A 23,230-nucleotide genomic window follows, 5' to 3' on the forward strand; every position below is an offset into this window, starting at 1 on the left:
TAAACATCCCCCCCCCCCCCCCAATTATGAACACATACCCACCCATGATTATGGAATACTGAATTTGGTGGGCAGGATGTCAAAATTATTCTTCCAAATGAACAGGAGATATTGGTGTGTTAGAAGTGAAGAAGAGGCTTGGTAATGGGCCTGAGGCCATCTTTGCTTGTATAAAGCTGAGGTATTGAATGATCAATTTTTTAAAAAAGAAAAAAAACCCTACATCTATTTAATTTACATTAAGCCCACTCACTCGTAATTTTGTCCTGCAGAACGTAAACAATAAGTATGTACAATTTACAACAGTGGTGTAGAGAAGGTTGAAACAAATAATTTGATATTGGTGGCTTGTGGTCTATGAAGTCGGGAAACTACCTCAAATTGGCCAGCAAAAACCAACTGAGCTGCAGCACACACACATTGCACAAGATTTTCAGTATTCTCTCACTCGCTTCCCAAATCTATTAGCTCTAGAGAAGAAAAGAATAAGTCCTTTCTTCTAAGAAATTTATTATTATTTACTTTTGTACTGGGATAATTTTTTTCTAGAGGCCACAGGTTTCAAATTATTCAAGGAACAAGTATAAAAGTGAGTTTCAAATGCACCTGCTTCCTCACCCACCATCAGTCAGGATTTTTAATGTGTTGTTCATGGTACTACCTCCTACCACTGTACAAAAATTTTTGTCCACACAAATTATTTCCCATTTTTGACCTTATTTAATTTTCATTGACTGAGGTATTACGCCTTCAGTTTGGTTGTGCTTTTACCAGTTGTAAAATTGACGTTTGTGTAAATTTTACCTCACAATTTTGTGAGCTTAAACAGCATTAAGTTAACAATTAATTAATTTTATTTGTCTGGCCTCCTTACTAAAAAACCACATAAGTTACAGCACATGTGCTTGTAAGGATTAAGTTTACATTGAATTGTAAATGTAATTAGTTTTTGCATAACATTTACAAAAGTTTTTTTTCTTTCATTACGCTGATGGGAAAGTTTAAATTAAAAAATTGTAATGAAATAGCTGACTGAGCAGCCAGGTCGGGAGGGTAGTTGCAGGATGCGAAAGCTGTTATGAGGTTGTTGGTGTAATGGTTCAGGGATTCCGGACTGGAGCAGATTCATTTGCCATGAAGACCTAGGCTGTAGGGAAGGGACAGTTTGATGTGGAATGGGTGGCAGCTGTCATAATGGAGGTACTGTTGCTTGTTGGTGGCTTTGATGTGGACGGACATGTGAAGCTGGCTATTGGACAGATGGAGGTCAACGTCAAAGAAAGTGGTATGGGATTTGGAGTAGGACCAGGTGAATCTGATGGAACCAAAGGAGTTGAGGTTGGAGAGGAAATTCTGGAGTTCTTCTTCACTGTGAGTCCAGATCATGAGGATGTCATCAATAAATCTGTACCAAACTTTGGGTTGGCAGGCCTGGCTAACGAAGAAGGCTTCCTCTAAGCGACCCCTGAATAGGTTGGCGTACGAGGGAGCCATCCTGGTACCCATGGCTGTTCCCTTTAATTGTTGGTATGTCTGGCCTTCAAAAGTGAAGAAATTGTGGGTCAGGATGAAGCTGGCTAAGGTAATGAGGAAAGAGGTTTTAGGTAGGGTGGCAAGTGATCGGCGTGAAAGGAAGTGCTCCATCGCAGCGAGGCCCTGGACGTGCGGAATATTTGTGTATAAAGAAGTGGCATCAATGGTTACAAGGATGGTTTCCGGGGGTAACAGATTGGGTAAGGACTCCAGGCGTTCGAGAAAGTGGTTGGTGTCTTTGATGAAGGATGAGAGACTGCATGTGATGGGTTGAAGGTGTTGATCTATGTAGACAGAGATACGTTCCTTGGGGGCTTGGTAACCAGCTACAATGGGGCGGTCGGGATGATTGGATTTGTGAATTTTAGGAAGAAGGTAGAAGGTAGGGGTGCGTGGTATCGGTGGGGTCAGGAGGTTGATGGAGTCAGGTGAAAGGTTTTGTAGGGGGCCTAAGGTTCTGAGGATTCCTTGAAGCTCCGCCTGGACATCAGGAATGGGATTACCTAGGCAAACTTTGTATGTGGTGTTGTCTGAAAGCTGACGCAGTCCCTCAGCCACATACTCCTGACGATCAAGTACCATGGTAGTGGAACCCTTGTCCGCCGGAAGAATGATGATGGATTGGTCAGCCTTCAGATCACGGATAGCCTGGGCTTCAGCAGTGGTGATGTTGGGAGTAGGATTAAAGTTTTTTAAGAAGGATTGAGAGGCAAGGCTGGAAGTCAGAAATTCCTGGAAGGTTTGGAGAGGGTGATTTTGAGGAAGAGGAGGTGGGTCCCGCTATGACGGAGGACGGAACTGTTCCAGGCAGGGTTCAATTTGGATAGTGTCTTGGGAAGTAGGATCATTAGGATTAGGATTAGGATCTTTCTTCTTCGTGGCAAAGTGATATTTCCAGCAGAGAGTACGAGTGTAGGACAGTAAATCTTTGACGAGGGCTGTTTGGTTGAATCTGGGAGTGGGGCTGAAGGTGAGGCCTTTGGATAGGACAGAGGTTTCGGACTGGGAGAGAGGTTTGGAGGAAAGGTTAACTACTGAATTAGGGTGTTGTGGTTCCAGATTGTGTTGATTGGAGTTTTGAGGTTTTGGAGGGAGTGGAGCTGGGAGTGGGAGATTTAGTAGATGGGAGAGACTGGGTTTGTATGCAATGCCAGGAGGTTGAGGTTCGCTAGAAAGGTTGTGAAGGGTGCCTTTCCGGAGGTGGGAAACCTGGAGATTGGATAGTTTTTTGAGGTGGAGGGTGGCATGCTGTTCTAATTTGCGGTTGGCCTGTAGGAGGATGCTCTGAACAGCCGGTGTGGATGTGGGAGAGGAAAGATTGAGGGCTTTTATTAAGGATAGGAGTTGACGGGTGTGTTCATTGGCTGAGTTTATGTGTAGGTGAAGGATTAATGGGTGAGGGCAATGGATTGTTCAGTTTGGAACTGGTATAGGAACTGATGGAAAGAAGGGTTGCAGCCAGAGATGGGAACTTTCTAAGTGTGAGGCCTATGGGGGTAATGCCAAATGTCAGACAAGCCGGAGAAAATAAAATATGGGAGCGTAATCTGGCTAGGGCGAAGGCATGTTTGCGGAGGGAATGTAAATAAAACTTAATGGGGTCGATGTGGGGGTGTTGTGAGGGTGACATCAACCTCCTGACTCCACTGATACCCCGCACCCCTACCTTCTACCTTCTTCCTAAAATTCACAAATCCAATCATCCCGGCCGCCCCATTATAGCTGGTTACCAAGCCCCGACAGAACGTATCTCTGGCTACGTAGATCAACACCTTCAACCCATTACATGCAGTCTCCCATTCTTCATCAAAGACACCAACCACTTTCTCGAACGCCTGGAATCCTTACCCAATCTGTTACCCCCGGAAACCATCCTTGTAACCATTGATGCCACTTCCTTATACACAAATATTCCGCGCGTCCAGGGCCTCGCTGCGATGGAGCACTTCCTTTCACGCCGATCACCTGCCACCGTACCTAAAACCTCTTTCCTCATTACCTTCGCCAACTTCATCCTGACCCACAACTTCTTCACTTTTGAAGGCCAGACATAACCAACAATTAAAGGGAACAGCCATGGGTACCAGGATGGCCCCCTCGTACACCAACCTATTGATGGGTCGCTTAGAGGAAGCCTTCTTGGTTACCCAGGCCTGCCAAGCAAAAGTTTGGTACAGATTTATTGATGACATCTTCATGATCTGGACTCACAGTGAAGAAGAACTCCAGAATTTCCTCTCCAACCTCAACTCCTTTGGTTCCATCAGATTCACCTGGTCCTACTCCAAATCCCATGCCACTTTCCTTGACATTGACCTCCATCTGTCCAATGGCCAGCTTCACACGTCCGTCCACATCAAAGCCGCCAACAAGCAACAGTACCTCCATTATGACAGCTGCCACCCATTCCACATCAAACGGTCCCTTCCCTACAGCCTAGGTCTTCGTGGCAAACGAATCTGCTATAGTCCGGAATCCCTGAACCATTACACCAACAACCTGATAACAGCTTTCGCATCCTGCAACTACCCTCCCAACCTGGTACAGAAGCAAATAACCAGAGCCACTTCCTCATCCCCTCAATCCCAGAACCTCCCACAGAAGAACCACAAAAGTGCCCCACTTGTGACAGGATACTTTCCGGGACTGGATCAGACTCTGAATGTGGCTCTCCAGCAGGGATATGACTTCCTCAAATCCTGCCCTGAAATGAGATCAATCCTTCATGAAATCCTCCCCACTCCACCAAGAGTGTCTTTCCACCGTCCACCTAACCTTCGTAACCTCTTAGTTCATCCCTATGAAATCCCCAAACCACCTTCCCTACCCTCTGGCTCCTACCCTTGTAACCGCCCACGGTGTAAAACCTGTCCCATGCACCCTCCCACCACCACCTACTCCAGTCCTGTAACCCGGAAGGTGTACACGATCAAAGGCAGAGCCACGTGTGAAAGCACCCACGTGATTTACCAACTGACCTGCCTACACTGTGACGCATTCTATGTGGGAATGACCAGCAAAAAACTGTCCATTCGCATGAATGGACACAGGCAGACAGTGTTTGTTGGTAATGAGGATCACCCTGTGGCTAAACATGCCTTGGTGCACGGCCAGCACATCTTGGCGCTGTGTTACACTGTCCGGGTTATCTGGATACTTCCCACTAACACCAACCTATCCGAACTCCGGAGATGGGAACTTGCCCTTCAGTATATCCTCTCTTCCCGTTATCCACCAGGCCCAAATCTCCGCTAATTTCAAGTTGCCGCCACTCATACCTCACCTGTCATTCAACAACATCTTTGCCTCTGCACTTCCGCCTCGACTGACATCTCTGCCCAAACTCTTTGTCTTTGAATATGTCTGATTTTGTGTCTGTATATGTGTGGATGGATATGTGTGTGTGTGAGTGTATACCCGTCCTTTTTTCCCCCTAAGGTGAGTCTTTCCACTCCCGGGATTGGAATGACTCCTTACCCTCTCCCTTAAAACTCACATCCTTTCGTCTTTCCCTCTCCATCCCTCTTTCCTGACGAAGCAACCATTGGTTGCGAAAGCTTGAATTTTGTGTGTATGTTTGTGTTTATTTGTGTGTCTATCGACCTGTAAGTCACATCATCTTTGTTTTTAGATATATTTTTCCCACGTGGAATGTTTCTCTCTATTATATTCATATCATTAATTTGAACCCAACAATTACGTTTGTTATTGTCACTGTTGCATTTCGAAATCTTTTCTGTCGTCTTATTTTCTCTTTCTGTTTTTGCCAGTAGTTTCACTTTGTATTTACCTTCTCCTTTTTACCGTTATCTACTATACAATTTTGTCCCGCCTATGTATACTCAATAATATGTAACCCACTTCCAAACCATAACCAAAAAATTTTTTTTCCGCTTTCAACACTACCGCTGCTATAAAATCCACCGTTTCTAGTTCACAAACAGTTCCTTTCACCTATTAAACAACCATTTCGGCTAGTTCTAATAACTTTCGCTTTATTTCCATTTCTATTTTTTCCACATCGCTGATAATTTTTAGTCGCTTCCCACAGGTTTTAACGTCATTATTTCTTCGTCAGACAATTGTTAGCCTCATTTTCATAATGTACCACCACAAAACCACTCCTTTTGTTACATTTACACGCAGTTTTTTCAAAATTTTCCCGAATTTCTATACCCTTTAACGTGTTTTGGCGGCAACACAACCACCTAATCTTTGTACACATCGTTGTCTACCAACCCAAGTTCACCACAGGATCAACATAGCCCAGCTTTAACCAACACTTTTTTGCCTTTCTTCACACCAGATCTCCAGTTACTTTCTAGTTCACCGTTATCTCTCCCCATATACTTTTATTTTCATTTTCATTTCAGCCTCATGTTACACTTTCCACCTTCTAATACCATGTCACCCTCACAACACCCCCACAACAACCCCATTAAGTTTTATTTACATTCCCTCTGCAAACATGCCTTCGCCCTAGCCAGATTACACTCCCATATTTTATTTTCTCAGGCTTGTCTGACATTTGGCATTACCCCCAAAGGCCTCACACTTGAAGTTCCCATCTCTGGCTGCAACCCTTCTTTCCACCAGTCCCTATACCAGTTCCAAACTGAACAATCCATTGCCCTCACCCACCTAATCCTTCACCTACACATCAACTCAGCCAATGAACACACCCGTCAACTCCTATCCTTAATAAAAGTCTTCAATCTTTCCTCTCCCACATGCACACCGGCTGTTCAGAGCATCCTCCCACAGGCCAACCGCAAATTAGAACAGCATGCCACCCTCCACCTCAAAAAACTATCCAATCTCCAGGTTTCCCACCTCCGGAAAGGCACCCTTCACAACCTTTCTAGCGAACCTCAACCTCCTGGCATTGCACACAAACCCAGTATCTCCCATCTACTCAATCTCCCACTTCCAGCTCCACTCCCTCCAAAACCTCAAAACTCCAATCAACACAATCTGGAACCACAACACCCTAATTCAGTAGTTAACCTTTCCTCCAGACCTCTCTCCCAGTCCGAAACCTCTGTCCTATCCAAAGGCCTCACCTTCAGCACCACTCCCAGATTCAACCAAACAGCCCTCGTCAAAGATGTACTGTCCTACACTCGTACTCTCTGCTGGAAATATCACTTTGCCACGAAGAAGAAAGATCCTAATCCTACTCCTAATGATCCTACTTCCCAAGACACTATCCAAACTGAACCCTGCCTGGAACAGTTCCGTCCTCCGTCATAGCGGGACCCACCTCCTCTTCCTCAAAATCATCCTCTCCAAACCTTCCAGGAATTTCTGACTTCCAGCCTTGCCTCTCAATCCTTCTTAAAAAACCTTAATCCTACTCCCAACATCACCACTGCTGAAGCCCAGGCTATCCGTCCTCCGTCGCAGCGGGACCCACCTCCTCTTCCTCAAAATCACCCTCTCCAAACCTTCCAGGAATTTCTGACTTCCAGCCTTGCCTCTCAATCCTTCTTAAAAAACCTTAATCCTACTCCCAACATCACCACTGCTGAAGCCCAGGCTATCCGTGATCTGAAGGCTGACCGATCCATCGTTCCAGTACAGTGGTACTTGATCGTCGGGAGTATGTGGCTGAGGGACTGAGTCAGCTTTCAGACAACACCACATACAAAGTTTGCCAAGGTAATCCCATTCCTGATGTCCAGGCGGAGCTTCAGGGAATCCTCAGAACCTTAGGCCCAATGCAAAACCTTTCACCTGACTCCATCAACCTCCGACCCCACCGATACCCAGCACTCCTACCTTCTACCTTCTTCCTAAAATTCACAAATCCAATCATCCCGGCCGCCCCATTATAGCTGGTTACCAAGCCCCCACGGAATGTATCTCTGCCTACGTAGATCAACACCTTCAACCCATCACATGCAGTCTCCCATCCTTCATCAAAGACACCAACCACTTTCTCGAACGCCTGGAATCCTTACCCAGTCTGTTACCCTCGGAAACCATCCTTGTAACCATTGATGCCACTTCTTTATACACAAATATTCCGCATGTGTAGGGCCTCGCTGCAATGGAGCAGTTCCTTTCACGCCGATCACCTGCCACCCTACTTAAAACCTCTTTTCTCATTACCTTAGCCAGCTTCATCCTGACCCACAACTTCTTCACTTTTGAAGGCCAGACATACCAACAATTAAAGGGAACAGCCATGGGTACCAGGATGGCCCCCTCGTACGCCAACCTATTCATGGGTCGCTTAGAGGAAGCCTTCTTGGTTAGCCAGGCCTCCCAACCCAAAGTTTGGTACAGATTTATTGATGACATCTTAATGATCTGGACTCACAGTGAAGAAGAACTCCAGAATTTCCTCTCCAACCTCAACTCCTTTGGTTCCATCAGATTCACCTGGTCCTTCACCAAATCCCATGCCATTTTCGATGACGTTGACCTCCACCTGTCCAATGGCCAGCTTCACACGTCCATCCTCATCAAACCCAACAACAAGCAACAGTGCCTCCGTTATGACAGCTGCCACCCATTCCACATCAAACAGTCCCTTCCCTACAGCCTAGGTCTTCGTGGCAAACGAATCTGCTCCAGTCCGGAACCCCTGAACCATTACACCAACAACCTGAAAACAGCTTTCGCATCCCGCAACTACCCTCCCGACCTGGTACAGAAGCAAATAACCAGAGCCACTTCCTCATCCCCTCAAACCCAGAACCTTCCACAGAAGAACCACAAAAGTGCCCCACTTGAGACAAGATACTTTCCGGGACTGGATCAGACTCTGAATGTGGCTCTCCAGCAGGGATACGACTTCCTCAAATCCTGCCCTGAAATGAGATCAATCCTTCATGAAATCCTCCCCCTCCACCAAGAGTGTCTTTCCACCTTCCACCTAACCTTCGTAACCTCTTAGTTCATCCCTATGAAATCCCCAAACCACCTTCCCTACCCTCTGGCTCCTACCCTTGTAACCGCCCACGGTGTAAAACCTGTCCCATGCACCCTCCCACCACCACCTACTCCAGTCCTGTAACCCGGAAGGTGTACACGATCAAAGGCAGAGCCACGTGTGAAAGCACCCACGTGATTTACCAACTGACCTGCCTACACTGTGAAGCTTTCTGTGTGGGAATGACCAGCAACAAACTGTCCATTTGCATGAATGGACACAGGCAGACAGTGTTTGTTGGTAATGAGGATCACCCTGTGGCTAAACATGCCTTGGTGCACGGCCAGCACATCTTGGCACAGTGTTACACTGTCCGGGTTATCTGGATACTTCCCACTAACACCAACCTATCCGAACTCCGGAGATGGGAACTTGCCCTTCAGTATATCCTCTCTTCTCGTTATCCGCCAGGCCTCAACCTCCGCTAATTTCAAGTTGCCGCCACTCATACCTCACCTGTCTTTCAACAACATCTTTGCCTCTTTACTTCCGCCTCGACTGACGTCTCTGCTCAAACTCTTTGCCTTTACAAATGTCTGTTTGTGTCTGTGTATGTGCGGATGGATATGTGTGTGTGTGCGAGTGTATACCCGTCCTTTTTTCCCCCTAAGGTAAGTCTTTCCGCTCCTGGGATTGGAATGACTCCTTTCCATCTCCCTTAAAACCCACATCCTTTCGTCTTTCCCTCTCCTTCCCTCTTTCCTGACGAAGCAACCATTGGTTGCAAAAGCTAGAATTTTGTGTGTATATATGTATTTGTTTGTGTTTCTATCGACCTATTGGGTAACAGATATTCTGACCCAATCTACTCCAGCATGCTCTAAGTCCATAAATGTAAAGATAAGTTCCTAGCTTTATTTCAGAGATGTAGAAGTGGGGAATTCCTCTGTGCTGTCTTCCCACTCCAATCTACTCCTCTGTGTCATCGTTCTCTGTACACAATTTATTCCCCTTGCCTGTGACCAGAATGAGCTCATTGATGCCACATTGTGCATTGTCCTCGATGGTGAGTGTTCATCGGAGGTGAGGGTATCATCTGGAGTGCCCCAGGGAAGTGTGGTAGGTCCGCTGTTGTTTTCTATCTACATAAATGATCTTTTGGATAGGGTGGATAGCAATGTGCAGCTGTTTGCTGATGATGCTGTGGTGTACAGGAAGGTGTCGTCTTTGTGTGACTGTAGGAGGATACAAGATGACTTGGACAGGATTTGTGATTGGTGTAAAGAATGGCAGCTAACTCTAAACATAGAAAAATACAAATTAATGCAGATGAATAGGAAAAAGAATCCCATAACATTTGAATACTCCATTAGTAGTGTAGCGCTTGAAACAGGCATGTCGATTAAATATTTGTGCGTCACATTGCAGAGTGATATGAAGTGGGACAAGCATGTAATGGCAGTTGTGGGGAAGGCAGATAGTCGTCTTCGGTTCATTGGTAGCATTTTGGGAAGATGTGGTTCGTCTGTAAAGGAGACCATTTATAAAACACTAATACGACCTATTCTTGAGTACTGCTCGAATATTTGGGATCCCTATCAGGTCGGATTGAGGGAGGACATAGAAGCAGTTCAGAGGCAGGCTGCTAGATTTGTTACTGGTAGGTTTGATCATCACGTGAGTGTTACGGAAATGCTTCAGGAACTCGGGTGGAAGTCTCTGGAGTAAAGGAGCCGTTCTTTTCGTGAATCGCTACTGAGGACATTTAGAGAACCAGCATTTGAGGCTGACTCCAGTACAATTTTACTGCCGCCAACTTACATTTTGCGGAAAGACCACAAAGGTAAGATAAGAGAGATTAGGGCTTGTACAGAGGCATATAGGCAGTCATTTTTCCCTCGTTCTGTTTGGGAGTGGAACAGGGAGAGAAGATGCTAGTTGTGGTATGAGGTACGCTCCGCCACGCACTGTATGGTGGATTGCGGAGTATGTATGTAGATGTAGATGTAGACATTCCTATGTCATGCACCTTCTGTGCCTCACTACTATCTGTCAGCCACCATTCCTCAGCACTCTGTCCTGTTCCCCTGCCAGCACAGTATAGTCAGCTGGGACAATGTAGCTGTACACGTGCGTCTGCGTGTGTGTGTGTGTGTGTGTGTGTGTGTGTGTGTGTGTGTGTGCGTGCGTGCGTGCGCGCACGTGTGCGCATGTATGGGCATAGAAAGGGGTTGAAAAGCAAAGTTCTCAGTGGTGACTGGCACTGCACAACTCTGTGTCAATAGAGGAGGATTATACTGCCTTATTTTGATCTCGCGAAATCCACTTGAAACAGATAAGAAATGAAATTTTGTGAACATATTGAAAATCATCCCATCTCATAGACATCCACGTGGTGTAGAATCCTAAAACATATTCAGAGCTAAAATATAATGAGGTATCCCAAACAGAATGACTCCTGCCATGGCAACAACACACACGCAACCAGTCTCTGGCTGCCAAGGACAGACTCAGAGTCTGTCTTCGGCACTCAAGGACTGTGTGTGTGTGTGTGTGTGTATGTGTGTGTGTGTGTGTTGTCTGATTCCAATGAAGGCTTACTGGTTTGACAGTCTTTTTGTTGTGCCTCTCTATGACTCAGCATCTCCGCTATATGGTGAGTAGTAATCTATCCTTTTCATAATATTCCCATGCTCGTGAAAGCCATGGACAAGGTAATTAAGTGGATGCAGTATTTCTTGATTTCCAGTAAACATTTGATTTGGTACCAAACCAATGATTGTTAACAAAAGCATGATTATATGGCATATCATACAAAATTTGTGACTGGATTGAGATTTCCTTGATACGTTGCTCTCTTGGAAGGACAGTCATCAAGATACGTAGAAGTAACTTCAGGCATGCCCTAGGGAAGTGTGTTGGAACCTTAGTTGTTTATATTATATATTAATGCCCCAGCAGCAGTGTTATTAGTAACCTCAACTTTTTACAGATGGTGCAGTTGTATTTATTGAAGTACTATCCGGGAAGAGCAGCACAAATACTAAGTCAGATTTTTATGAGATTTCAAGGGTTTTCGAAAGATTGGCAGCTTATATTAAAAAATTATAAATGTAATATGTCTTTCCCCAAATGATGGGAAAAAATAAAAAGTAGTATCCTGTGACCACACTGTAAATGAGTCACAGTTGTAATCAGGTGACTCCTACAAGTATGTGAGCATAGCAATTTGTAGGGATATGAAACAGAATGATCACAAAGGCTCAGTCAAAGGTAAGGCATGTGGCAGACTTCAGTTCATTGGCAGTATAGTGGGTAAATGTGGCCAGTCTTTAACATTCCTTTTAAACTGGATTCAGGTTTGAATTTAATACATTGTTGTAAGGTAGTAACTCATCAATTTTACTTCACTGCAATAACAACTGTTTATAACTAGGCATTGTTCTTGCATGTGAGAACTACTGAATAATGTAATTGGTGTGTTTGCTTTTAACTTTGACTGTATTGTCAAAACCAATAGGAAAATTTACATCGATATTTATATTATACTGCCTGGTACAGTTTAGACTCACAAAGACTGGTGCATCCATAGCTGCGCACAGACTCCCTCCCATGGTCACTGCCACGCCATCTTAAATAACTTTAAAATAATCAGATGTATTTTACATTACTGAAAGTACAGTATTAATAGACTTACAATTAAAAGTTACAATTTTAGAAAAAGTTATGCACATCAAGGATCACCATAAATTATAAAGAGTCTTATGCAATAATAATAAGATTTCAGAATACATTACAATATCTATGTAACATTATGCTGTGTTATATTTTATGATAATAATTTCAGCTAATATTTTAATTATGTCCAAATTATAATGGGCAATTTATTGCTATCATACCTTTAGTATTTCTGTGTGAAATGTGTTGTATATCACTTACAACTTTTGGTGTGAAAAAGTGTTTTGTTTAAATGACCTTTCTGTTCATATGAAAAGTTGCTTCATTGCTGAACACAAGTCTGCCATGAAAATTGTTCTCTTTCCAGACATTCTTGCAGAGCAATGCTAAAATTTGAACATAGGTTTTCGTCATTACCTGTTAGAGCATAACACAGGTGTGAATGATATGGCTGTACCTTCAGGTGCCTTTATAACTCACTGACATAATGTGATATGAAATACATTCAGTTCCCTCGTGGCTTTTGTAGTTAATTCCTTAGGGCTAGAGAGATTTGTTCCCTCAAAATGACATTGGACTATGGTGATGGTCTGATGTTGATGACATTCAAGAATACAAAATACTTTCCTCATGCTTAAATGCTGCTGTCTGATTGGGCAGAAGAAACAAGCACCAACAATCGTTTGTAAAATATGTGTGTGTGTGTGTGTGTGTGTGTGTGTGTGTGTGTGTGTGTGTGTGTGCGCACGCTTGAGAGTGAGAGAGAAAGAGAGAGAGGGTGCAGCTGTTTTATGGACTATTTTATTGTTTTGCTGTCTTGTAGCATCTAAGAACATTATCACTTAAAGACTGATTATCTTCCATGTTTTAGATGATGCGTTTAGTCACACAGCATCATCCTGACCTTGTGCAAACCACGCACCTGCATTTGGCACAGCAGCTTGAAGGTGAGGGTGCCTTTAAAAGTTCTGAACAACACTACATATCTGCAGGAGAATGGAAGAGCGCTGTTAACATGTATCGTAATGCTGGAATGTGGGATGATGCTTTTCGGGTATGTGCTTCATTTAATTAGATTTTTATTTTGTTTGTAAGAATTTATACTAGCTGATACAAAATGCATAAATGCCTGCTTTCATGGATGAGTATGAGGTGGGGGAACCAGGCTCTAATCCTGTTATTGTGGGTTTTTTATTTGTGGGGCAGGGGAGGGGAGCTCTCAGGATTACAGTAATAATTGAAATATCAGAAGATCAGTATGGTGACCAGATGACACTAACTACTGCCAGCCATTGAAGTTTAATTCAAGGGATGAAGCTGCAGCATGCCATGGTTTATTTATTTGATGATCTTATAACTTTAGTATTGTTCTGTGTACAGTAGACATTGGACCTGCCCATAAGCATTTCATACTCAAAACACAATTTTTTCAATAAGATCAGTATTGATTACATTTTACAAAATAACATTAACAAGTCTTACATATTTCTTGTCTAGATTCTCCCTCACAGTAGGGAAGAAGTGCTCAACAAGGCACTCCTGTACTGATGATTTGTATCTGCCCTTGTACATTATAATGCTTTATAAAGTTTAATGGTAGGATGGAGTGTACATTTTTGAAATAGTACTGAAATTAAAGTTCCTGGCAGATTAAAACTGTGTGCCGGACGGAGACTCGAACTCGGGACCTTTGCCTTTCGCGGGCTAAGCCATGCCACCGCAATATCCTTTCTTTCAGGAGTGCTAGTTCTGCAAGGTTTGCAGGAGAGCTTCTGTTAAGCTTGGAAGGTAGGAGACGAGGTACTGGCAGAAGTAAACCTGTGAGGGCGGGGTGTGAGTCGTGCTTGGGCAGCTCAGTTGGTAGAGCACTTGCCCGCGAAAGGCAAAGGTCCCGAGTTCGAGTCTCCGTCCGGCACACAGTTTCATATCAGCGCATACTCCGCTGCAGAGTGAAAATCTCATTCTAGTACTGAAATTGTCTGCTTCACTTGTAGATCAGTTGTTTTTTCTTGTACAGTAGTTGACACATATTCTTTACAGGAAATACAAGGATAACTACAGTTCAGATTTTCATTTGTAATAATTATTTTTTTCTGATATATGGTATGTTTCACAATTCATGTTGCACACTTGTAGAGCTTGTAGAGGGGACTTAGTCGATCAAGTTTTATACAGAAACCCATGTCCAGAAACGGGTTGTTTCCATCTTACAAGGAAAACAAAAGCTACTCAATTATGCGCTACCTTTTATGGTAGGCTACCCACATTTGTGAATGGTATGATGACGTGATGTCATCTGATATCCTCTGTTTCCATCTGTGTTGTTTTCATACTTTGTGGTGATGCATCACTTGACATTACAGTGACTAGTACTGCAGTAACAGGACACCTGAGTACATATTTGCAGAGCACACTGATATGTTGTTAATTTTCAGTGAAGCTCACCATTGTGGAAGAGAGGATTAACATCTGTACCACAAGAACTTTCCAAATTGTTTGACTCCATCTCATCCCATGTTTGCCAGAGTAGAACAATGGCTGCAGGAAAGTGCATGTTCTGCGTGAACAGCAGCTCCACCCATGTCACCCGCAGAAAGCACACATTATGCCTCCAGCAGATTTTGTGCCACATCTCAACTTGTGTAAATGATCTTTACACCATTGTGTGAATTTTCCTCAGTTTCCAAGGCGAATTTTGTTCATCGATGAAGTGCATTTCAACAGGGAAGGTACTGTGAATTCTCAAAAGAGCCAGATTTGGGATCAAGAAAACCCCAAAGCCATGTGTGCACGAAGATTTCAGCTCACCTTCGTTATCAATGTCTGGGGAGTTATTTGCGATGGTCGTGTGATTGAGCCATGCATCCTTCTTCCCACATAACGGGTGCCAGGTACTGGACATTCCTGCAACATTTGCTAATGGACTTTTTGTAAGATGTGCTATTGGACAGTCAACAAGAATTGTGGTTTCAGCATGATGGTGCAGCAGTACATTTTGCTGCAGTTCGTGTGTGAAACCATCTGAACGTAGTCTACAGGGACAGATGGATTGATCAAGGTAGACCACATGCTTGGCCACCAAGATCCCCAGATTCAAGCCCTTTGGATTTTTGCTTGTGGGGCCACATGAAGAATCTCGTTTACAAGACCCCAGTTCAGTCAGAGGAAGATCTGGTTGAATGGATCATGGTTGTGGCAGAAGTGATGAACCATTCACCATGCATACTGGACATAGTTTATGCGAACTTACTGCACAGATACACTGTGTGCACTGCATCTGAACGTAGTCTACAGGGACAGATGGATTGATCAAGGTAGACCACATGCTTGGCCACCAAGATCCCCAGATTTAAGCCCTTTGGACTTTCGCTTGTGGGGCCACATGAAGAATCTTGTTTACAAGACCCCAGTTCAGTCAGAGGAAGATCTGGTTGAATGGATCATGGCTGTGGCAGAAGTGATGAACCATTCACCATGCATACTGGACATAGTTTATGCGAACTTACTGCACAGATACACTGTGTGCACTGCATCTGAACGTAGTCTACAGGGACAGATGGATTGATCAAGGTAGACCACATGCTTGGCCACCAAGATCCCCAGATTTAAGCCCTTTGGACTTTCGCTTGTGGGGCCACATGAAGAATCTTGTTTACAAGACCCCAGTTCAGTCAGAGGAAGATCTGGTTGAATGGATCATGGCTGTGGCAGAAGTGATGAACCATTCACCATGCATACTGGACATAGTTTATGCGAACTTACTGCACAGATACACTGTGTGCACTGAACTTACTGCACAGATACACTGTGTGTACTGAACTTGGTGATCAACATATTGAACAGCTGTTGTAATATCACAGTAAGTAGGAGTGAAATCTGTACATATTTTTGCCCTTGTAACATGGAAACAGACTGTTTCTGCATGTGGCTTCCTATGTGAAACTTGATCTATTAAGTCCTCTCTACAACTTTCAGATGTTTGTAACATGAATTGTGAAACACTAAGTGTAGGGGTATGATAGAATTTTTTCTTCTCTGAAAAGGTGCTTGGACAGTGGTCTTTGGTCTATTCTCATCAATAATCAATTTGTCTTTTTCTCTAATCTGAATAATTTTTGGCTTATTTTACAGGTTCCCCAAAATGCAGTCTCAAAAGCCTTATATTATGGCCATCAACAGCCTCATGGCTAGTGTGTGGCTGCAATGTCTTTGCTGTACTTGATGTAGGAATATATTGTGGAGGACGTATAGTGGTTCTATTCAAAAGGTTTACTGAATCATCTGAAACCACCGCAGCAGAGTCACTGCTTGTGATTTTATTTATATCTTCAATAGATATTATTACCATGTACCTTCCTGGCTCTTATGACAGATAGTCATAAAGTTTTAGTTATCACCTCAGAGATGGGAGCTGCAACCATGAAACTTGATGGTGGTGTAAATTCTCCTCTACATATTCACCCTTCTATATGACATTTTTTTTAATGATGGTTGACTGGGCAGAGACCTTGTTTGTAGATTCTGCATTTTGGGTGTTCGGGGAACCTACCACCTTGAGAATCCCCTCATCCTCATTCTGGGAATGCTTGCCATGGAATGGTTTCTTCATGCACTGGAACCAGGAGACCACCAAATTAATTTCTCTGCCACTGTGGCTATAGCAAGACCTAGTCGTTACTGTGGTAATATGCACAGAGAGGCCATAGAAATGCAAAAGCACAATAACAGCTTTAACAGAAAAGAAGAATGATTTAAATTAGACATGTTGTGAACCTTAGTGCTAAATAAGACAAACCAACCATCTCATCCCCACTACAAGTTCAATAATGTATGGCAGTGCAACTCTGCAGTCATTGGCAGCGGGCCAATGAATGATGAACTGACCATTTCATGCGCACGAATAAATTGGTATTTCTCTTTTAGATGAATCTGATGATGATTATAATGATCAAAACCCGTAACTGAATCAAATAAAGAACTTAGCAACCAAAGGCTGTTTTAGTTTTTATGAACTCTTATTCCTACAGGATCAAATAAAATTAAATTCAGAATTCAATTCACTTTCATCTGCATTATCCACATTGTGGTGACAGTCTTCTAGGACCACTGCCATGATCCACTGAGGTGTCAATAACCACAGGGAGCACAGTGCATAATATCTGAATATTCATTTGAATGCTACTGGGGTGAAGTGTGGTGTTTGATGATCTTTTTTCTATTTTACAGTCAAATATTTAAAAACAGGATACAAAAATGCAGCAAACTGTACCTTTATCACTAAATGTGACCCTTCAATTACTCTTCGATTTTTACAAACAGTATTTATTACTTTTTTTGGCAAATATAATGCATATGTTTGTCTTAACATTAAAAATTCAACTGAAATTTGAAGGCATGTGTACTACCATTACGCATTCCCTTTTGGTGAAACAAAGTGATCAGTAAATACATTTTGCACTTCATTGGCTGCAGTGGCCAGTTCTATATGTTTAGGTGTTCCAATGATAACATTTGTTGTGGCCAATCTGTCTTTCTGCCATTCTCCTTTTCAACACTACATTTTTGTGCTAATGTAGAATACACAAAACTTCTGCACATTTGAGAAAAGCTTCCAGCAACTGGCAAGTTCAGCAAGTACTTGTAGCAAGATGCAAGAAACTGTTTCCTCTAACTTGTGGAAGCTACCTCTGGAAGTTGGCGAAACTTGTGGAAGTCGACATGCTGGCATTGTTTTCATGTAAAAGACGTGAGGAAATTTCCTTGTTAGTGGACACACACCTTAACAGTGTTTGGTCCTTCTTGTCCTGCTGTCCACTAGGTGGTCGAGATTTAGCTGCTCAAGGCCATCCTACTTTTCAACGGTGCCCTTGTGGTATTAGCTGGCATATGAGGAGGATTTCTTTGGTGACACATCGTTAGTTTCGAGTGGTCTCAGTCATGCTCATTTGAGTTCATATCAACAGACTGTGCATGCCATCCATTTAGTTAACTCCTGTCTCTTGGAAGAGAGTATTTTCAAAGTGGGAGAGATGTGGTTGTGCATTATTGTCTGTTAAGACTGCTGAAATATTGACTCTTCATCTGGATCCTGTCCCAGTACTGGACAAGGCCAAAATTACTATTGATACTGATGAGTGGTGTTCAACTGGCCTGAAACATGAATGACTCACTTTTACGCTAAACCCATGGAACTACATGTCTCAGATATGCATTGTCACCTGACCACCTTGATGCTTGTCAGATGTCAGACAAATCCTGCACTTGTTGGTGAAGAAAAACTGACACCATTGGTCTAGGTTCTATTCTAGAAATTCCTTAGCCTACCTTCTTCATGCTCCATTGCACTGGCAAGTTTGTACTGTTTTTTGTATCAGATACCTAGGGGGGCAAATCGATCATGCAGAAATGGTTGTGTATTGCCTGAGTTAACATGGCCTTTCCAACTGCCTCCAGAAAAGGCAGAACTGAGCAGGAGAGTGCAGTGATTAGCACACTGGACTTGCATTCAGGAGGATGACAGTTCAATTTTGTGTCCAGCCATACTGATATAGATTTTCGGTAATTTCCCTAAATCACTTAATGCAAATGCCGGAATGATTCCTTCCAAAGGGCATAGCCACTTTCCTTCTCCATTCTTCCCTAATCTGAGGTTGTTCTCTGTCTCTAATGATCTCATTATTGAAGGTGGGATATTTAACACTAATCTGCAAAAAGGGAGAGTGCAGTTGTTACACTGTTCTTGGGATACCTTCAGGCCATAATTTGTAGCCGGCTATCTTCAGCTGATGTTAATTGTGGATGACCATTATTAAGCAGATCTTCAGTATTTCTTTCATGATAGTGGTAGATTGTTGGAATGAAGTTGCTGAGGTGTACACCAGTTAAGTGGCTAATTTCATGTGCTGACAATCTTTCTTACCATGAAGTAACAATATACACATGGTCTAAACTTTAAATGACTCTTCAAAGCATGTCGATAGGCTGATCATGGTACACAAGCCACATTGTCTCTGTCATAGATGCAGACACAGAAAATTCTACTAAGCTACACCTCCACTAGACAGGTGGCTCCAGGTAATGATTTCCTGTGATCAACAGAGTAAGTCATGAGGTTCATACAAACCTGTTTTCGATGAATTTATTTGGAAACCTTATTTTACAACAGAAATCACAAAGTAAATTCCACCAATTTGGTGGCATATGTTGGTGTCAGTAGACATAGTTTGTACTGATAATACACTACTGGCCATTAAAATTACTACACCAGGAAGAAATGCAGATGATAAATGGGTATTCATTGGACAAATATATTATACCTGAACTGACACATGTTTACACTTTCATACAATTTTGGCGCATACATCCTGAGAAATCAGTACCCAGAACAACCACCTCTGGCCGTAATAACGGCCTTGATAGGCCTGGGCATTGAGTCAAACAGAGCTTGGATGGCGTGTACAGGTACAGCTGCCCATGCAGCTTCAACACGATACCACAGTTCATCAATAGTAGTGACTGGTGTATTGTGACGAGCCAGTTGCTCGGCCACCATTGACCAGACATTTTCAATTGGTGAGAGATCTGGAGAATGTGCAGGCCAGGCCAGCAGTCGAACATTTTCTGTATGCAGAAAGGCCCATACAGGACCTGCAACATGCGGTTGTGCATTATCCTCCTGAAATGTAGGGTTTCGCAGGGATCGAATGAAGGGTAGAGCCACGGATCGTAACACGTCTGAAATGTAATGTCCACTGTTGAAAGTGCCGTCAATGCGTACAAGAGGTGACCGAGACATGTAACCAGTGGGGCACCCCATACCATCACGCTGGGTGATATTCCAGTATGACGATGACGAATACACGCTTCCAATGTGCGTTCACCGCGATGTCGCCAAACACGGATGCGACCATCATGATGCTGTAAACAGAACCTGGATTCATACGAAAAAATGACGTTTTGCCATTTGTGCACCCATGTTCGTCATTGAGTACACCATCGCAGGTGCTCCTGTCTGTGATGCAGTGTCAAGGGTGACTGCAGCCATGGTCTCTGAGCTGATAGTCCATGCTGCTGCAAGTGTCGTCGAACTGTTCGTGCAGATGGTTGTTGCCTTGCAAACATCCCCATCTGTTGACTCAGGGATCGAGACGTGGCTGCACGATCTGTTACAGCCATGCGGATAAGATGCCTGTCATCTTGACTGCTAGAGATATGAGGGCGTTGGGATCCAGCACGGCGTTCTGCATTACCCTCCTGAAACCACCGATTCCATATTCTGCTAACAGTCATTGGATCTCGACCAACGCAAGCAGCAATGTCGCGATACGATAAACTGCAATCGCAATAGGCTACAATTCGACCTTTATTAAAGTCAGATCGTTATGGTACGCATTTCTCCTCCTTACACGAGGCATCAAAACAATGTTTCACCAGGCAACGCCGGTCAACTGCTGTTTGTGTATGAGAAATCAGTTGGAAACTTTCCTCATGTCAGCACGTTGTAGGTGTCGCCACCGGCGCTGACCTTGTGTGAATGCTCTGAAAAGCTAATCACTTTCATATCACAGCATCTTCTTCCTGTTGGTTAAATTTCGCATCTGTAGCATGTCATCTTGGTGGTGTAGCAATTTTATTGGCCAGTAGTGTAGATTTAGTCACTGCTACTAACATTAGGAGTAGACCCCTCCTGGTGTGTGAGTAGGCTTGAAGTAGTTCATAGGATGCTCACATAAACAACAGGGTGGTGGTGGGGCTCTGTAGGTTAGCTTCATCTTCTGTTGCTTTCCTTTCATAGAGTGGTTCATTTTATTTTATTTGCTAAATAACTGTTGGATGTTAGAGTTTGAGGTGGTGTTATCAGGCCCTGTGGGAGAATATCAATAAATAATCACCAATAAACTGTCAGGCCTAGTGGTCCAACAGTAAAGCACATGCTGGAAGCTGGAAGGTCACAGGAACAAATCCTGGTTGGACCATGGATATTTCAATCTACAATTAATGTAGCCTTCGTAGCAGGATTACTGGCATAGGCTGGAGACATGCAAGTCGCCGAAGTAGTGTTCAGTTGAAAGATTTGCGCGAGACTGTTGAACCGTACAGAATTATTCTTATACCAAGCTTGCTTTTGAAATTCACACTTTAAAAAGTTTGTTGCTCAGAATATAAGTGGAACAGCATTTATGTAAACACCAGGTACACTCTATGGCTTCAACCCACAGTTCAGTCGATTATCCAGCACAGTACTGCAGTGCAAATTTTCTACAATTTGTATCCTGCATTAATGAGGCCTCTTTGAAATGGGTGGTGTTTTCAATTACTGCTAACCCATGTCTGTAATGACAAAAATCCATTCAGCATTATTGTCTCAGTTCATCAGCGATGAATCTCTATCACCTTGTGGGTTGGAATTGTACTAGACCAACTAATAAGACCTTATTTGCTGCTGTCCTGTTTGAATGGTGGACATTATCTGTTGTTCATTTTGGATATGCTGTCACTGTTGCATCTTGTTGTGTATGAGAGGATGTGGTTTCAACAAGACCATGTATCATTCCACTTTGATATTAATGTCTGTGAGCCCCTGAGCATTTGAATGACAGATACCCTCATTGTGGGACCGGAGAAGGAGATTCTGTTCCTATTTCTGGTATGTCAGATCATCTGTTGCTGCCTTGAGAGACTAGGCTAACCTGAATGGCTACTGTTTCAAAATAGTCTATAATTTGAAAATATCAGAAACTGTGGTAACACAGACCACACACATCCCTGTAGTCATTGACATTGCTTGGCTCTCAAGGGAAGGAGAGCTTGTGGTGTACACTAAACTATGCCTCCACTAAATCCCAAACCTCTCCATAGATTCACAAAGTGGAGGGGTATGTTTAACACATTGGAGCCTAACGGGCCAGCAATCCAGTTAATACCCAGATCCTGAGGAAATTTGCTACAATTTACAATGTTTTAATAAATTTACTAATCCACTTACCTCTTTCGACAGTATATCAGCTAAACCTTCCATCCTTCCTCTTTATAAACATGTATACGTTTAGCACAAATAAATTATACAGGGATTTGTAGATATTACTCTAAAGATACTGTTTTTCAGCATTTTTACTTTTCCCCGAAGTGGACAGAATTTTCGTAAGTCATAGGGAATGGTAGGCTATTGACTGAAAATCACTTGTCAGCAGAAAATACTAAATGCTTCATTTATAGGTAAAGTGTTTTATTGGGAAATGGTTTTTTTCTCATTTTTACAAATTAGATAACTACACTCGGGTATGACATGCTTCAAAACACTTAGAAACACGAAGGCCTGTGTTACATGGCCTACAGTAGTATATGGTCTCTTTCCTGACTACCTTTCCTGCAGCTTTTCGTTGTTCCCAACAGAACTTGCATCTTCTAGCTGGGTTTGTTTTCTTTTGTGTTGGTGGCAGTTTCTCAGGGAAATTATGTGCTGTGAGTCTCTTTGCACTTGCAACTCCAGATGCGGAATGTGTGTCTTTATTTAGTTCTGCTCCTCCTTTTTAAACCAGATGCTTTGCTAATTTACAAATAAAAATCTGCTAGAGCACACTTTTTTGATATTTTGGTATTGTGAATAACGTTGGCATTCACAACTGCCCTCATACAAATATGGAAGAAAATCTTTTTCCACCATTTTACAGTCTTTCGCTGGAAGGGATAGTAACTCATCAGCTGGTCTCCTCTGTCAACACCTGTTTTAGACAAGTTGTAGTCTAGTACAACGTCTGGCTTTACTACCTCAACATATCCAATCCTGGATTTTACACTGACATGTGAAGCAGTCGTCTTATGCTGTGTTGACAACATGTGTACATCACATTTGTCTTCCCATTTCAAGCAGAAAAGTTGTCCTTTGAGATGAAATGCCATTTCTCCTTCCTTTAGTTTTTAATTTATTTAGTCTCTGGGCAAACCTATCCTTTTCTTCATCACAGTTCCAACTCCCAATGTATTTCTTTCCCATAGTTCTTCAAGAACTGCAGGATTTGTATAAAATCTTTCCATGTATACCACAAGTCCTTTTCCCAGATAAGAAGAACATAGCCTCAGCAGCAGGGATTTGACAGAAATGTCAACATTGCCCTTTCCACCAGTGTAAACTTCAGCATG

General features: G+C 43.0%; 1 protein-coding gene across 1 annotated transcript in view; it reads left to right on the forward strand.

Annotated features, from left to right (window-relative positions):
* Nucleotides 1-23,230, forward strand: part of LOC124789262 (intraflagellar transport protein 172 homolog) — a 282,278-nt gene that overhangs the window by 227,502 nt on the left and 31,546 nt on the right. Inside the window, exon 20 of the mRNA XM_047256559.1 lies at nucleotides 12,963-13,145. Within this exon, the coding sequence (XP_047112515.1) occupies nucleotides 12,963-13,145 (183 nt within the window). The remainder of the gene's footprint in view (nucleotides 1-12,962; nucleotides 13,146-23,230) is intronic.

Source organism: Schistocerca piceifrons, chromosome 3, assembly GCF_021461385.2.
Source record: "Schistocerca piceifrons isolate TAMUIC-IGC-003096 chromosome 3, iqSchPice1.1, whole genome shotgun sequence".
Classification (NCBI taxonomy): Eukaryota; Metazoa; Arthropoda; class Insecta; order Orthoptera; family Acrididae; genus Schistocerca; species Schistocerca piceifrons.